At 41.4% G+C, this 18,007-nt stretch overlaps 1 protein-coding gene across 5 annotated transcripts in view; it reads left to right on the forward strand.

Moving 5' to 3' along the window:
• AsnS (asparagine synthetase) overlaps positions 1-18,007 on the forward strand; it is a 91,742-nt gene that overhangs the window by 47,850 nt on the left and 25,885 nt on the right. For all 5 annotated transcript variants that reach the window (XR_010860536.2, XM_067149756.2, XM_067149759.2 and 2 more), the window contains exon 6: positions 14,458-14,636. Coding sequence is in view for 4 of the 5 variants with exons in the window: in XM_067149756.2 (XP_067005857.1) it covers positions 14,458-14,636 (179 nt within the window). In the remaining variant the exon portion in view is untranslated. The remainder of the gene's footprint in view (positions 1-14,457; positions 14,637-18,007) is intronic.

Below are 18,007 nucleotides of genomic sequence, written 5' to 3' on the forward strand. Positions count from 1 at the left end.
ATATGGCTAGGCAGGACGTCTTCTTGTAAGAGGGCAACATCTCCTACACGAAGTCTCGGATGTTTACCAGTTGGAGACTTGACCTCATGGTAGTTCCGCAGCTGAAGGAGGTATTCCTTTTTCCACCTTCGCCAAAAGTCTTCAACCATTTTCATCTTCGTGCGAAATTCCCTTGTAAGGTCTTTCTTATTTACTGGCTCAGGTCCAACTGGAATTGTCGTGAGTTTCTCGCCGTTGAGGAAATGTGAGGGTGTTAACACTTCAGAGTTACTTTCGTCTTGAACAATGGGACGTGAATTCAGGGTGGCTTCAATGCTGATCAGAACTGTGCGGAGACCCTCTTCATCGACCTGTGAGCGACCTAGAACCTTTCTAAGGCAGCGCTTAGTGGAGCCAATCATTCTCTCCCACCATCCTCCCCACCAAGCCGCCCGTGGAGCTATAAACTTCCACGTCACATTGTGATGTGCCATATATTCATGAGTCTTCGGACCGCTGAGCACGTCTGAGAGTTGGAGTTCTCTGTTCGCTGCTTGGAATGTTTGGGCATTGTCGGTGTATATAGTGTGTGGGACACCTCGTCGTCCTACGAAGCGTTGAAAAGCCATTAAGAATCTGTCGGTAGTTAAGTCCGTTGAGAGTTCCAGGTGTATAGCTCTCACAGTTGCACACGTGAACAGAACGATGTAAACCTTCTTGGTCGTGTTCTCTGACTTGACAAAGAGTGGGCCTGCGAAGTCGATTCCGGTCACAGTAAATGGTCGACTAGGACGGACGCGATCTAAAGGCAATGGGGCTTCTACCTCCTCACACCTTTTCTTGTGGGATATTTTGCACGGCAGGCATCCATGCAACACCTTTTTGATGATTTGGCGGGCTCGTAGAATCCAAAATTCATTGCGAAGTTCAGTGAGTATTATGCGTACGCCCAAGTGATGAAGTCTGATATGGGTCTGCCGAATTAGCAGGTGCGTGAAGGTGTGCGATCCATCCAAAAGCACTGGGTGTTTCTCAGCATTTGTCAAGTCTGCAAATTGTAGGTGGCCACCAAGACGAATAATACCATCTTGTAAGAAGGGATTGAATCGCAAAATCTTGGATGATTTTGGCAACTGATGGTTTTTCTTCAAGGCTGCCAGTTCAGCAGTGAAGCATTCCTCTTGAACCTGACGTATCCAATACACTCTGGCATTCACGATATCTTCGGCAGTTAAATAATTTCCGCTGCCCTTTTGTTTCTTCTTCATACACGTAACAAAACGTAGGACCCATGCGGTAACGTGTAATAACTTCCAGTACGAACTGAAACGTGACGCGAGGAGCAATGGTTCTGGAGCTGTGGCTACTAGGACTTGAGACGTCGTCTTTGCTTCTGGCAGGGTCATGTCCAGGACAGTGACGTCGCGGGGCCAGGAGTTTGGATGTTCGGCAAGCCAAGAAGGTCCTTGCCACCATGAATCCCTCGAAGCTAGATCTTGGGCTGTAATTCCCCTGGAGAGGCAATCAGCAGGATTGTCGATGCCGGGGCAGTGTCTCCACTGACTGGACACGGTATGCGTCTGAATCTCTGTCACACGGTTGCAGACAAAGGTCTTCCAGCGGTTTGGATTGTTGCGGATCCATCCTAATGTGACGGTTGAGTCACTCCATAAGGTGGCACAAGAGGACTCAACTCCAGTCTCTTGGCAAAAGTAGTGAAGAAGACGGGATCCAAGCAAGGCTGCAAGCAATTCCAGTCTGGGGAGTGTGACTTTCTTCACGGGCGATAATCGATTTTTACTGCAAACCAGCGTGACGGAAGATGTGTTTTTGGAAGTCATCCGAACGTACAGCGCAGCACCATATGCCCTTTCGGAAGCATCACAAAACACGTGCACGGATAAATCGTCGTTAAACTTAGATATACCAATCCATCTTGGAATGCGGATGGAAGACAAATACGGCAGGTTAGATGTCCAAGCTTGCCACCTCTGGCTTAGGACAGTTGGGAGAATTTCATCCCATTGCAGTCCCTTGCACCAAGTGTCTTGGAAGAGGATCTTTCCGGTGATCAGGACGGGAGAAAACAGCCCTAGAGGGTCGTAAATTCTGGCAGTAACTTGCAGAAGGTGGCGTTTAGTTGCTGGCTGGTCAAGTAGTACGGCGGTCATATCGTCTGGAGTTGCGAAGAGGTAGTCAGATTCCGTATTCCAATTAACACCAAGGACTCGTGTTTCCGATTTCACCTCTCGACCTTCTGCTCTCCAGATGGCTCTCAGTGGCTCTGAATTTGTAAACCATTTCGACAACGGAAGTTTGATGTGTCGAAGTAGGCCTGTGAGTTCATAGTAGACGACGGCGGCCAAGTTATCATTATCGACGCTCCCTGCGAAGTCGTCCATAAAGGTACAACCATCCAGGAGTGCTGCTGCAGTGGGATATTTCTCCTGATGCAGTGTAACCAGTTCTCGTAGAGTAGCGGACAGAAGGAAGGGGCTGCAGGTAAGTCCAAACGGCAATCGAGTGAAGCGATACGTTATGACGTCTCTGGTGATCTGGTACGTGCCATCAGTGGTGGTTTGGACTCGGTACCACAGAAATCTTGTGAGATCTCTGTCGTTTTCATCTAGGGATAGCTGTAGAAAGGCTTGACTTCCATCGCAGACAATGGCACTTGGACGCATTCGAAAACGGAGCAACGTCGCTAGAATTTCAGGCAGCAGATTTGGTCCCATCTCTAGGGCATCATTTAATGCTGGTTGGCCTCGTTCATGAGAAGAGGCATCGAACACGATCCTCCATTTTATGCCCTCTCTCTTTTGCTTCTTCACAGCGTGATGTGGTAGGTAGAAGACGTTTCCGGGAGTCTCATACGTCGGAGCTATTTCTACTTGTCCCTTCGCTATGTAGTCCAACATGTGCGTGTGGTACATAGTTTGGAAGTCCGCATCTTGATTCAATCGTTTCTCAAGGCTCTGAAATCTTTTCTCAGCTGTTGACCGGTTATCAGACAAGACGATGTCCTTTTTTCTTGGAAGTGATACAACTCTTCTTCCGTCTAGGATCCGGTGTGTCTCATGAAATTTGTGAAGGATAGCGGCATCCGTATCGTTCAGTGTCCTGTCTTGTGTATCGCGAATCCCAATTGTTTCCAGATCCCAGAATCTTCGCATGGTTTCTGCAGATATCTCACTATTAGTGACTGAGACGTGGTGCGTCGTAACCTGATTTACTGAAGCTCCAGACCGGTTTCCCGTTAGTACCCAGCCGAAGACTGTAGGTAGCAGTACGAGGGAAGGCGTGATTGACATCGGTTGTTCCAGTTTTACAATTTTCCAATAATGGTCCGCGCCGATTAGTATTTCAATAGGTGGTTCTTCGTTGTCAACTTGCGGGTCTGCGAGTGTCAGGTTCCGGAAATCCTGAGGGACACTTGGGTGAGAGGAATAGGTATTCTGACTTTCGAAGGCCGTGTTACGGTTGTCTTTGTTGAAAATCCAATCATGTCAAACTGGATAAGTCGGCGTGGCTTGGTAATGCTGGATGTCGCTTCGAAGGCCGTCACTGCAAGTTCTCGACTACCAGTCACGCGTAGTTGAAGAGCATCCACCAAAGACTTGGCTATAAAGCTGGACTGGCTTCCGGCGTCTAACAGACATCTTGTTAGTTTAGATATTCCCGTCGGTCCTATGATCCAAACACGAGCAGTTTGAAGAAAGGAAAAATTTGATGTGGTAACTTCTATTTTACTGACAGACGTGGGTTGAGAGTTCGCGTTACAGATGGATACGTGATGAAGTTGCTTACATTTTGTGCATGAAACATTCCCTTTCTTGTAGCACTGGCGGACGCTGTGGCCCCTATTTAGGCAGAGAAAACATCTTTTGGAAAGTTTTAGCTTGTCTATTCTGTCCTGAAGGTTAGCTGTTTCTTTACATCCTTGCGCCCAGTGGCCTCTACTTTCACAAAAGGCACAAAAGGGGGTTATTGTCGTGTTTCTTTTCGTCTTAGATTTTTCTGCTCCCGTAGTAACTTGAAGAGTAGCCGCTGTTGGTGTGTAGGGTGAAAGAGGTGGCGTGCTAAATTCTCCTCGTATCTTCTGAGATTTTAGTGCTGCTTCTGCCTCTTCATTTAGGAATTCCATTAATGTCATCAAATGACCTTCTGGGATATTTTCGCGTTTGGCGTGGATCAACCAACGTCTACAGATCTCAGCTGGAAATGCTCTTAGGATTTTTGGCGCCAGCACGCGACCATACAGGTTTACATCTTCCCCTAGGGCTTTGAGGGCTTGAACTCTTCGGTGGCATTCCACGTATGTCATATTTAGTTCTTCAGGGGTCTCCGATAATGCGGGCTTTAAATTCTCCAGGAAGTCCAGGTGGGCCTGGATTATTCTGTTCTTGTCTCCGTAGCGTGCTACCAGTATTGTCTTCGTTTGTTCGTAGGTATCTGCGCGCACTGCAATGCCATCTACGAGTCGCTTTGGCTCCCCTTCGAGATACCCTCGCAGGAAAACGTGCTTGTTTATGTCGGATATTGACGGGTTCTTGTCGACCGAGGACTGGAACTGCTCCCAAAACGTAGACCAAGTCTCTATGTCGCCGGAGAACGGTTCGAGCCTGATCGTTGGTAATTTTACTCCTTGAATATTCGTGGGATGAACGTCTGAACAGGGTGTAGAAGACACGCTAGTTTGTTCTTTCTTCTTTCCGAGAAGGCTATTAGCCTTCTGAAGAGCGCGCTTTGAGGTATCTATATATTCTTCACAAGTGCATGCGTCTGCTTCATAATCTTCATCTTGTAACAGGTCATGTATAGAGTCATCTAAGGCTATTAACTGTTGCAATGTATCTTGAAGACGATCATGGATGTGTTGAATCTCACTGAGGTCTGTAGAGTCATTACAGCCTTTTAAAAATGTGGAGAAGCGTGTAGCATTATTACGCTGAGTTGTTCTCTTCCGTTTAAGCTTCTTAAGCTGCTGTTCGTTGTCAGTCATTGTGAATGGAAAGTGCCGTTGGTGTAGAGAGGAGGTAATTTATTGCTCTTCCAGGTAGGTATGCGACTGAGGGATGGGGTGGGTCAGTTCTGATGTGATGTAGTACGGCGAAGTCGTAAAGATAGCGCAGTATGCAGTGTTCTGACTCCAGTAGGTGCTGACAGATGGCAGCACTAGTCACGTACTTAATCGTGGAAACACCTAGAAGGCGGCAGATGGCGTTCCTATAGCTATTCAAAATGGCTACTCGTGCACAATGAGAAAATCATGCGTGCATGCTCACAGTAATTTCGACTCAATCCATGCAGTAGTTGCGAATTCCTTGCTAGCATGCTCTGTTAAGCAAACGATTCTTGATATATTTCACAGAATGAGTAAATATCGTACTCATCAAGTGTGTATCGGATATTACCGGCTGGCGTCTCGTGTTGTGAAGTCCCGTGTCTTATTTAATGTAATCTGCACTTCACTTCACTTTCCACTTCGTATCTTCGTCTAAGAATGTTCAAAGAACGTCGTCTCGTGATGCGGTGATACGTAATTTGAACCGTGAGCGAGTTTTCGGCACCAATATGTTGAGTTGTAACGTGCAAATAATAACTACGTCTTTCTTACAACACTTTATTTACTACTACTTACAAAACAAAAGGGAATCTACAAGCGTAAAACTCCACTTAGTTACAAGTCTGTCCGGTAGGTGTCGTTTGCTTGTACATTCAAACCTCAACACTCCTCTTCCGATATCCACTTCTTCGGTTTCCTTTCTGTTGTTTTCCCTAGCCTTTTCTTAAATGATTCCAAAGAAATTGGAAATTTATTGAACATCTCCCTTGGTTATTCCAAATCCTAACTCCCCTTCCTATAAATGAATATTTGCCCCAATTTGTCCTCTTGAATTTCAACTTTATCCTCATATTGTAATCTTTCCTACTTTTAGAGACACCACTCAAATTTATTCGCGAACCCCACTGTCGGCAGCCCTGAAGATGGTTTTCTGTGGTTTCCCATTTTCACACCAGGCAAATGCTGGGGCTGTACCTTAATTAAGGCCACGGCCGCTTCCTTCCCACTCCTAGCCCTTCCCCGTCCCGTCGTCGCCATAAGACCTATCTGTGTCAGTGCGACGTAAAGCAAAAAACAAAAACATATTTATTCGTCTACTGATGTCCTCCCATGCCATCTCTCCACTGACAGCTCGGAACATACCAACGAAGTTGGCAGTCTTAGCCAGCCTATTCCAACACAGAAAATGGTGGCAAATTTTAGTTTTTCGCTGTCTACGATTTAATTATTGTAAATAAGAATACTTCTAGGGGTCGATTAGTGGGTCAAGGAGAAGCGCTGGCAGGGGGCTCGTAGTGAGGTTCCATGTGAATAACCTGCACACAGCACTGCAGCCTACACGATCCTTGTTCAGGACTAGCAACTCCAAATCGCTCGTACATTCTCGCGTAACAGGTTGCTGCTATTATATGCTAAGAGTATTGAGCACTCCCTCTAAATTAAAAGAAAAATTGCGTATATTTTTCTTACGTACGATCGATCAATGCGGGAAAAGTTGTGACCGAGGACAAATAATTTTTCGACGATCGATGTGATAAAACGATGGTTCGAGAAACGATAAATGCGGGGAAATTTAACATTGGTTTATATGGAACATTTTTGGGACCGAATAAATTCAACAACGAATATGGGAAAACGACAGTTTCGGGAACGATCTTTCAAGGTTCTACTGTATTTAACTTGTATTATTATTGTTTATAATCTCCTCCCCCCCATGCCGTCCTTTTTCTTTATATCTCAAGGCTGTTACGCATGCACGTGTTGTTAAAAAATTTCCGCTTAAGGATCTTCCGGATTTCTCTTTTCGAAAGTTGGCAGGTATGCGTGTGTTCAAAAAAGAAAGACCCGACTCGTAACTAAGTATTTCATTGACTAAGAAAAACAGTGATGGACATCTCCATCAAATGAATCGTCGAGAGACCAGACGTATTAAATTAGGCAATGTCTAACTCAGAATTATATATTATACTAAGTATCTATGAATGACACCTCAAATATATCTTACTTACTATCTTTTATTCATAAAAGGAAAATACCATGTACAAAATGTGCCTATATGGATTGAAAATCCAAAATTAATCAGTTAGTTCAGTATTACAAACTTGAATCGCTCATACATAATTATTATATGTCGCATGTCTCCTTAATATCGACATTGAAATGGATATCTGCTTCACTTTTATTGTACATCATATGAAAAAACATTCAACAATTGGAAATTCGCATGAGTTAATATCAATTAAATTTAGCATTTTATTTTGTTGTCCTATGACACTCCTCATTTTACCGTGTCTGTGTTCAATTCTTAGGACAAATACTTTTCTTATTTATTCAACATTTCGTAGGATTGGCGGAAAGGATAAGATTAGTTCCGTATATCAATAGCAATTATTTGCTATAATTCACCCAAAAGAATAACCTTAATTGATTATCCTTGCATTATTCATCAACTTAGCTTCCAACTTAAATTAAATATATCATAAACAACCAAGGAAACTCTCAACTGAATAAAAAATTCAATGCATGACCTTATATAACTTAACTATGAGTGTAGGGAATACCATGGTTAAAGGTATTGAGTGGCTATAATCCACTTAGAATTATTAATAAGAGGTAGGAATGACTACTCATGGTAATCATTGTCTGTCATAATCTATATTTCATAAAACATATGAGTAGAAATATCATATTGAAATACTCATTTAAATGAATAATCATTTTCATTAGGATGTATCTTTGATGATCAACTCCTATCTCACTATTCACAACTAATGCCTCATGTTGTCATCTTACTGTACAATATGGATTTCCAACCAAAGAAACATCGTTATTTCTTAATAAATACTATCGATCCACGCCTGCGTCAATACTTCATTCTTTCTATTTCAATATATCATTCATTTGCATTATATCCTCGTAGCATTATATTCATATTTCAATTCTTTCATTTTCATCCTCACGTAACATCATCTCATATTCCTATTCTCATATTTCACTTCATATCTCTTGCAATACTTCACAACATTTATCGTATATAATCTGCATTGACGCATATCAATCTTCATATTTAACTAAATAAAACTATCACCGGATCAATGTCTTCAAATTTAACATCAACATGTCTTCTTTCTATCTTTATATCCATATCTAACCTCTTCTCACCCATTTATGGCAACATATGGCCTATATTCGTTAACATAATATCCTACATTTCATTTAAAACCTATAGCATTCTACTCTCAAATACTACACATATGTTATGGCATAATTCACTATGACTCATTAATATTTACAATCTATTAATCAAATGCAAGCAATCTACCATGTACAGAAACTAGTGATTAAATTCATATCTCTACAAAACTTATCTTTTCCTTTTGCCACCAAGATTGTTATTTCTGGCTAGCCTTCAGTAGCCTTGGTCAGCCTCGATGTACAGCTCTCTATCGTCGTATTTATCTGGCTTGAAGGAGCGAAAGTCGAATGTGTTAAGATAAGATGACAGTCTTCTTCAAGTAGTTGTAGAAGCAAGGAAAGGTGTTCGGCTGTCTATAGTCGTATTTATCTTGCTTGAAGGAGTGAAAGTCGAAGGTATATTGATGTTGATTAGAGCTTTTTGATGTAAAGTCTGTAAGAAGAGGAGAGTGAATGCTTAGGAAAATATTTTTGAAGAGAAGGTGGGTTTAAAAAGAAAAATGGAGAATGTTTAATCACTTACCCTTTCATCTGTAATGATGTAAATCAGTTATGGAAAGGTTAGTTGAAGAAAACAACGTTATGTGTATGTTCATTTATCTCCTTGACTGTTACGGTGTTAATCAGTTGCTATGGTGGCGTTGAAATGACTGACACTTCGAGTATTGTATCGATGTGATATTGGCAAAGGAGGGTGTGGTGGACGGGAAGGGGTAGGCGGGACGTTAAGTTTATGTGTTGTTGGTTGCAAGAGATTTGTGGGATCGGACAGGGAGGAAGTTGTGTTTGGTTGCGGGAGATTTGCTCTAATCAACATCAATATACCTTCGACTTTCACTCCTTCAAGCAAGATAAATATGACTATAGACACCCGAATACCTTTCCTTGCTTCTGCAACTACTTAAAGAAGACTGTTGTCTTAACTTACAAAATTGACATCTTTAACAGTCTAGCAGCTTTATTTTTTTTCTTATCCTCCAATAGGAGTGTTCAAGGAAACACATTTCCACTTCATTATAAAGATTGAACTGTTTATTGCTCCACCCTCAACAGGTTTTGGGCACATTGACTCAGTGCTCTGGAGAGTGTAATCTTTTGAACTTGTGACTTGCAGCTTGTTGCTGCGATTTTAACAAAGGACATTCTTATAATTTTATGTTAGACAAACACCTACATTGATATCCTCTTTTTACGATTTGTAAGAACAATCAGGATCCTGATTATTCACATTACAGGTTTGAGTTTGAGGCTGATGAGGCCCTGAAAGTGGGCGAAACATATCCCTTGTAACCTTTTATGACAAGATTTAATACTTAATTTACTAGATCTCTTTGTATTGAATAGGTAGATACTAAAATAACACTTGTAACATACTCTGTATTTACATACATGTCAATACAGACCTAACATGAGAATTATAACTTGTAATCGCGTGCAATTTGACTCAGTTAAATTGCTCTTAAAACAATGGAAACGGCACAGTATAAATGCTTTCAATTAGGAAGGATCAAAAGAAAGAAAAAAAATAATGCAACTTTATATTAGATCTAAAATACAGTAAGTTGTGCAGTATTTGTAGTTTACAGTATTAATTTACGATTAATTTTCAGTATTTAGCACTATGAACTTCCCTTAAAAAGTAAATGTAGGCAAAAACAATTGACATGTGAGTAAAGAGAAAAATAAGAGTTACAGTATGTGTTGAATTGTTTGCAGTAACTGAACTTGGACCAAGTTGGGCAACATTTCATGACTTTCCTTATTCACCAGCTTCTAGCTAACAGTACTCGAGGGCTGGGCTAATAAGTACAGTACTACTATGGAATCTTATTATCTTGTCAATACAGTACATTTCTGTACAGTCCTTTTCGGGTCTCAGTATTTCAGTTATGTCCATAGTCAAGAGCTAAAGCGAGCTTTAGTCATCTCATACAGTTGTCTATGTCCGTACCTGAGATTGTCCACAAAGGAGACTTGTCTCCTTAAGCGTTATTCCTGCGCAGTTGCAGGATCTGCTTGTCGTCACATCTGTCTCCATTTAAAACGATCCAAGCCATCTTCTGGGTGGTGTTTAATTATAGCATGCCATCCTTGATGTGTTCCAACCACCGGTTTTTTGGTCTACCACGTGGTTGCTAGCCTTCAGTCTCCAGACATATGGCTATCCCTGGTACAGAGCTCTCTTTGCTGTGAATGACATGTTCATACCATCCAAGTCTACCTTCCCGTAGTTCCTCTACAATTGGTGTGACTCGCAGTCGTCGTTGGACATCATCGTTCTTTGGGTGGTCGAATCACGTTAGTCCAAGGCTCCATGAGTGTGTGTGTGTGTGTGTGTGTGTGTGTGTGTGTGTGTGTGTGTGTGTGTGTGTGTGTGTGTGTGTGTGTGTGTGTGTGTGCCACACTCGATATACTCTGTCTTCCTGAGATTAAGTCAAAGTCCAAATTTGACAAGCTGTTCTTCTCATTGCTATATTTTTTCTGGAGGCCTACATATCGTATATCTGCCAAAAATCGATGTCATTGGTGTGGAGGGGTGTTAACGGGTAGGTTATTTGCAGGTTACATGTAATAGTCTCCATACTAGGGATGAATAGTAAGGGCGAAAATACCAATCCCTGATATATTCCAACCATGATGGCAAAGGGAGGCATTGTTCTTGCTGCACATCAGACTGCGTTGGAAACATTGCGGTACAGTAGTTTGATCTACTGGACATAGGCTTCAGGAACATTTTGGGATGTAGAGCACGCCAAATGAGTGCATGTAGGACGTGATAGAAGGCCTTCTCCACGTCAAGGAATGCTGTATGGATGAGTCTTCTCACGGTGCTTCTCCAAAAGCAACCAAGCAATGTGAATGGCATCCGTCATTCCGCTCCCATTGATGAAACCACATTGGTTTGGAGTTATACGATAGAAACAACTGGCATCAATTACTCGTGCAAATATTTTCATGGTATGACACTAGAATTGTATTGACTGAAAGTCCATGCATTCAGTCACGTCACCCTTGCCTTTTGAAATTCACTCTGTAATGTTGTCTGGATTGCTGGGGCCACTCCATCATTGATGATTCGGCTGTAGCGGATGGCAAGGACTTTGGCTCCTTGGTGGCAGATATCTTCCACACTTCGGATGGGATGGCGTCAGGGCCAATTGCCTTCCCATTCTTGATCTTTGTTGCTTCTTCAACCTCCTTGGTGGTAATTGGCAGTACAGGCCCAGAGATTGGATTCACACCTTGGATTGGAGGATGGTCTCGAATTCCTCATCACTCATTTTGGAGAAGTTGTTGCTCTATCTTTAAAGGGGGTGGGTCTCTAAAGAGTGGTTTTCGTCCTTAATGGGCTTGACATGTTCAGTGTCCTGGGTTGCTTGATGACATGCGCAGGCCAAACAATAGATTTTATTTTCTCCTTCAGGTGGTTCCAATTCAGCATATACATGGTTGTAGTAAGCAACCTTGGTTCCTGCTACTGCACTTTTGGCTGCTGATTTTTTTGTGCCTTGCAATGCTGAAGATGTTCATTGGTCTGGGACTGGAACTACACTTTAAACAGTGCCTTCTTATTCTTCACAGTCGCTTGCATTTCATCATTCTATCACTGCTCTTGCTTATTGATGGCTCGTTTTCCTGACTTTGTTTTCCCAAGTATGCCACTAGCTGCAGTATGTACTTATAATGTTATTTAATTTACGTCATGCTAACTACTTTTATGGTTTTTGGAGATGTCGATGTGCCAGAATTTTGTCTCCTACAGGAGTTATTTTACATGCCAGTAAATCTACCTACACGGGCTGACATATTTGAGCACCTTCAAATACCGGCGGACTGAGCCAGGATCAAACCTGCCAAGTTGGGGTCAGAAGGCCAGTGCCTCAACTGTCTTAAGCCACTCAGCAGTATGTACTTGTCCAAGCAAGTCATCCCATATGTCGGATGGTGGTTGGTTTGTGTCAGCATTAATGGGACTAATAGCAGCTGTGAATTGAGTTTTGCATTCACGTAAGTGCCACCATTTTATCTGTTCGACCCCATTGATTCGTGGCTGCTTTTGGTCTTGATTAGTTTTCTGGAGATCCACAGCAAGAGGCTGATGCTGGAGGGTAGCTAATTCTGACTGGATTACTTTTAACATTGGTCACCCACTTCAGGTCATGTCATCTTGTGAGCAGATAATCTATTGGAGTTTTGTGCCCACCACTAGTATAGACTACTAGATTGTGTGCGTTTTTGACACAGTCTAAAATCCAGGTACCATTGTCATTGCGAGTGCCAAATCTGTTGCCACTATGAAACTGGTTGCAGCCATCTCTCACTGTTCCAGTATGGCCATTGAGGTCTTCTCCTAATACCAGATGTTCTTTGGGACCGATAGTTTGTGAATGAACATCCAGTTTCTCCCATAATTGATACTTCTCATCATCAGAGCATCTGGTTTGGGGTGTGTAGCACGAAGTGAATCGGAGAGTTGTTGAACCAAACTCTATTTTGACTGTCATGAGTCGATCAGATATTCGATGGACATCGACGACATTGTCCCGATGATTCTCACTAATCACAATGCCGACACCATTCTGAGTGCTATTTTCACAATTATAATGCAGTTTGTATCCTTTGCCGATCTCCCAAGCTTTTGCTTCTTTCCACTTGGTTTCTTGAATGCATGCGACATCAATGTGGCGATTTCTCAGAGTTTCAGCCAGTTCTCAGCCTCTGGTGGTCACAGTTCCAATATTGATGGTCTCAATTCATAGATGGACTAGCTTCTTTAACCCACCCCATTCAGTGGTGAGTAGCCCTCGCCCATTTCCAACGCTGTTCAGGTGGGGGCAGCGACCCGGCATTCATATCCTGAGTTTGACTAGACGAAACCATAGCTACAACCAAGGCATACTCCAACCGATGTGTCGCTCTATCTGTTGTAGAAGGCGTTTTATAACTACTGCTAGGTCTGAATAAGTTCCTCCGTTTTATCTGCCGTTGGGATGTATGATCCTATTCCGCTGTCAAAACTGCTGACCATCTTCTCCTGTAACTATGGAAAGGTGCTCTCACAAGGTCCTACCAGTCGGGCCAGCTGGATCAAGGGTTTTTAAAGAGGTATTGCTCCTCTATCGCTTACCTTTTTCCTGGCTTGTGACTGGCATTGTCTGGCTTCCCAATCATTGGGCCCAGGTTGGCAGGGTTATTTGACTTTTTTAATATTAAAAAATATTTTATAACTATTCCTGTATTATTTCAGTTGGGATGTAAAATCCTATCTATGTTTGAGGAGAATCCATATCTTAGAGGTGTCCATAAGGAGAGGTTTCATTATACTCTGATACCATCTTTTCTGAGATATGGGGTTCTTAACTTCTGTTCTCTATATTTCCACACAGGCAGTTTCTCACAAACCCCTGAAGGCTATTTTTCCTCAAAAAAAAAATTCTTCGAGACGTAATTCTCTGTTGGACAGGGGGTCAGTTTCTTGCTGTTGCTTAGGTGCTGCTGCTAAAAAAAAAAAAAATTCTTCGAGACGTAATTCTCTGTTGGACAGGGGGTCAGTTTCTTGCTGTTGCTTAGGTGCTGCTGCTACATTTCTTCAGATGTAAGATATAGCATTTCCAGTCAGAGGGCAGAAAATCTGAAGTGGTATTGATAGATTAATTAATCTGGTGCAGTTTTCTATTGTAAGTGGTAAACATCCATGTGCTTCTTTGGAAGTGATTGTAGCATTCATAAATTTCTTGACTACAGTGAGGGGAAAATCTTATGCTCTTCTGGATGAAACAATAAGGCCTTCACTGCTTCATCTAAAATGTCCCTTGCCATCACAGACAACTTTCTCTTGTCACCATGATAATTAAGTCTATGGTTTCTTGTTTCAGAGTACATGGACTTACTTTATGTACCGGTAATGGACCTAGGCAGGCGTGGATGTGATTTTGAATATCAGTTGTTTTACTCTAAAATCCTTGTGCTGCTTCTTAGTGTTAGTGAGTGTTTGACTCCAGTGCATTTAACTAAAGTTGATACAGTTATGGACAGCTTTGAAGAAAATTGTTCATCGTTTGATTTTTCTGTTGGTGTGTATGTTTTTCTTTCGTCAATTCTTTTGTTAAGATGTCTTTGCTCAGTCTTTCACTTCCTTTCTTTCTTTCCTGAATATATCTTCTAATTTGGTAAAATATTGACTGTACTTTCTTTTCATTCCTTGCTTTATCTTTCAGATCTCCAGCCTTCAGATGTGCATGGTAATATACGTAAACTCTTGACCGCTGCAGTTAAGAAGCGGCTTATGGCTGATAGACGCATTGGTTGTCTACTTTCTGGTGGCCTGGATTCAAGTCTAGTAGCTGCGTTGCTTGTACAGCTTGCAAAGGAAGTTAATTTGCCATACAAAATACAGGTATGGAGCAGATTCCTAGAGGGATTACATGGTGGGGCACATATGATTGATGATCTATCAGTTAACAAATTTTAACCTTGTAACTTCACTAAATTATTGTTCCCCTTACTTGTACATGTAATCTTTACTTCTCGTTTAGACCATCAGTCTGTAGACTGGTCTGAATTCTGAAACTAAATTAAATAAGACAGAAATGTTGAAGTGGAATATGTTCCAGAAATGACATTATTGCCATGAGTATAGGTCCCACAAGAAGAGCTTGCCAAAGAAAGCTGCACAGAACTTCGGCAGTGTTCGGGTGGGCTCGGTAGTGGCACTGCACTTCGCTAAATCGCCTTACTGCCAACAGTTCTTAATGAACCGTCTGCGCTGGCAGTCTGGCCAGCTGAACTGTGACCAGCGTTCGAGTGAAATCTCAGTGCGTGTATGTAATGCTTTATTGTAGTTATAATCATAGCCTGGACACTTTAACCTATAGCATAATGATATTGTTGGACATGCAGAATCAGAAACATTGAATGAAATAACAATAACAAACAAAGAGATTAAGAATTATGTAATCATAAAATAGCAGTTAACTTACCCAATGGCTTGTTCTAGTCCGCACCTTCTGAAAGGGGTTGAAAGCTGCTCACATCGCCTTCACTGTCATCCATGCTATCACTAGCCCTCTCTCCGTCACTGTCACTATCGTCCTCCAGATTAATGATTATGCTGTCTGTTACTTCATCCATTATGTGATCGCTCGCAATGTACTTATTCTCAGTGTCGAATACGTGCCTACATCGACTCGACCATTCTTCTGCCCCAATTGACGCAATTCTTTCCATCAGCAATGTTCTTGCATTATCAAGTCTGAAAGTAACATTCTTTGTGCTACATAATCTTTAACTTGAGCTCACATCATTTCGATTGGGTTCAAGTCTGGATGATATGGTGGTAGACGCAAAATCGTATGCCCATATGTAGCAAGTAGTCTGTCAATTTGATATGTCTTATAGCTGATTTGTGGGATTTAATCAAACATACAGTTGGGGTTTTGTCATCTCTGTAGGAAATGGAATACCCTTATCTGTTAACCAATCCTGCATAACTTTTTTTTTGGGATGATTATGTGGCTGCACGCTCACATTGGACATTATGGTACGAGGCATTATCAGTCCCGACTACAGAGTTGGGTGGCAAATTAGGAATTAATTTCTCTGTCAGATATTTCTCGTAGTTTCTATAGTTTATCGCATCGTGATAATCCCCCGTTGTTTGGTTGGATTTGAAAACCAGCAAAGCATTTGGAACGAAACCTGCATCTGAACCGGCATTTACCACTATTAATTGTTGCCCTTTCGAGATAGGTGACTTCAGTCCATGAAGAGTACTGTCACTCCAAGCACTTGACTTGGTGTGCGAACTATGCAAATATGTCTCATCAGTGTAAACAATAGGCCTACCCTCTTGTCAGTACCGCTTTATGCTTTGTATGTACTGCACACGAAGGAGCCTTACGTCAGGCTTCTCCATAAGTATTCTGCTCATGTCTTCTGTCTTCCTCCATCGAAAACCTAGGCCTTGAACTATCTTACGTAGTGTTCTTACGCAACCCTTAAACTGTATATCCTCAACCAGTTTCTTATGGATCTTTTCAAGCGTTGGTCTCTCGCCTTCGATATTGTGAAAATTGTGAATCATGTGCCGGACCGCGCATTTCTCAAAATTGTCTAATTCACACTTCTTGACAGACTTCGGTCTTCTCTTTCCAAGCGTTGAAAATTAATCCACTTTACCCCTTTCGATCTTCTTTGTGTCTTGTATTACATTCCGCACGGACTTTTCCGACACACCCGTTGCTTCGGCCACTTTCTTTTGAATATCACATAAGTTTCCAGTGGGGTATGTTTTGTTTTTCATGAATTTATATAAATAACTTCTCTAGTTCGACTGTGTAAAGTTCTAGCACTCCCTAATTTAGAACGAAATGGGGACATCGCTACGTACACTGAATTTCATACTACAACAAATTCACTTTCAGCTACGAAATATAAATAAAATATTAATAATACACGCATACGCTTCTTGCTTCTTTACAGTGCACGCTTGGTAAAGAGCTGTACACTGTGCCTCTCGGTGAGCGGTTGAAGTAACAATGAGCCCGGTAATCAGCATTCGGGCGACACACAGGAGCCCCGCAATGAGCTTAAACTTCGCCAACAGATATTGGTCTCTGCGCACGTCTGAGTTTCGGCAAGCTCTTCTTGCAGGACATATATACGGTCAAGTAATGCATGTCTGATTTATGCATTTGCTATTATGCTGTATTTGTCCAAGAATGTGAGTTGTTAATGAAACTATTGCCCTTAAACCAGCAATTTTTTACCAACTTTTGATGTGTGTATAATGCAAGTGTGTTGTTGTTGTTGTTATTATTATTATTATTATTATTATTATTATTATTATTATTATTATTATTATTAAAGCAAAATAATATTATCTAACTTCTTTCCATAAAGAAAGTTGATAATTAGTGAAATGATCTTTCTAGAAGCTCGTAATTGGAGGTGGTGAGTTAGAACCAAATCATTCCCACTACTTTGGCCAGTAACTTCCTAGTCCCTCCCATTTTCCAGCCCAGCATTGCTGAAAAACTGAGTATGTTCATGTGACATGAATCTATCAAAACAAAAAATTATCACTCCTTGCTGTTAAAAGTAGTATTGCTAACTTTTTGGGCTTAGGAGAGAAATATGAAAGTTATTGTTACACACATTCTATTTTTGAAACTGCAATTTGTATAAAATACAATATAACCCCGATTTTGCGTGACCTCGATTTAGTGTCAACCTGCATATGACGGAAAAAATTTCAAGTCCCAAAAATTATTCCATAAGAGCAATGCAATTTTATATTCAGTTTAACGTAATTCATATTAGGGCAAAACCTGCATTTAGCATAAAGAAATGTTAAAATTCTGAAGTATTTATTTCTATTCGTTATGGTTATTGGACATTAGAATCTACGAATAAGTTGTTATAAGCTTGCTGAAGATGACTCAAGGCAGAAGAAAAATTTAGAGCACGGGAACTTCGGGCTAAAGTGAGATATCAGACTCGGATACACACCTGACTGTGGTGTAGTAGAAGAGAACCCTGTTTTAATGACTATATTATTATGTCCTTTGAAAATTCCTATATTAATCTGTGCAATATCCTTCGGTTACAGTGAGAACCCTTTCACTGATTCATCCGTTATTAGAGGCAAATTTGGGCATATTTTTTTCCGTTACCAGTATCCATGCACACTATTATAGCGTTGATATTGAATGCGATCGATCATCTTCTGTATCGATTCCTCGCTACCTGCACAAGTGAGCTCTCCTC

The sequence above is a fragment of the Anabrus simplex genome, chromosome 6, assembly GCF_040414725.1.
Source record: "Anabrus simplex isolate iqAnaSimp1 chromosome 6, ASM4041472v1, whole genome shotgun sequence".
NCBI classification, from domain to species: domain Eukaryota; kingdom Metazoa; phylum Arthropoda; class Insecta; order Orthoptera; family Tettigoniidae; genus Anabrus; species Anabrus simplex.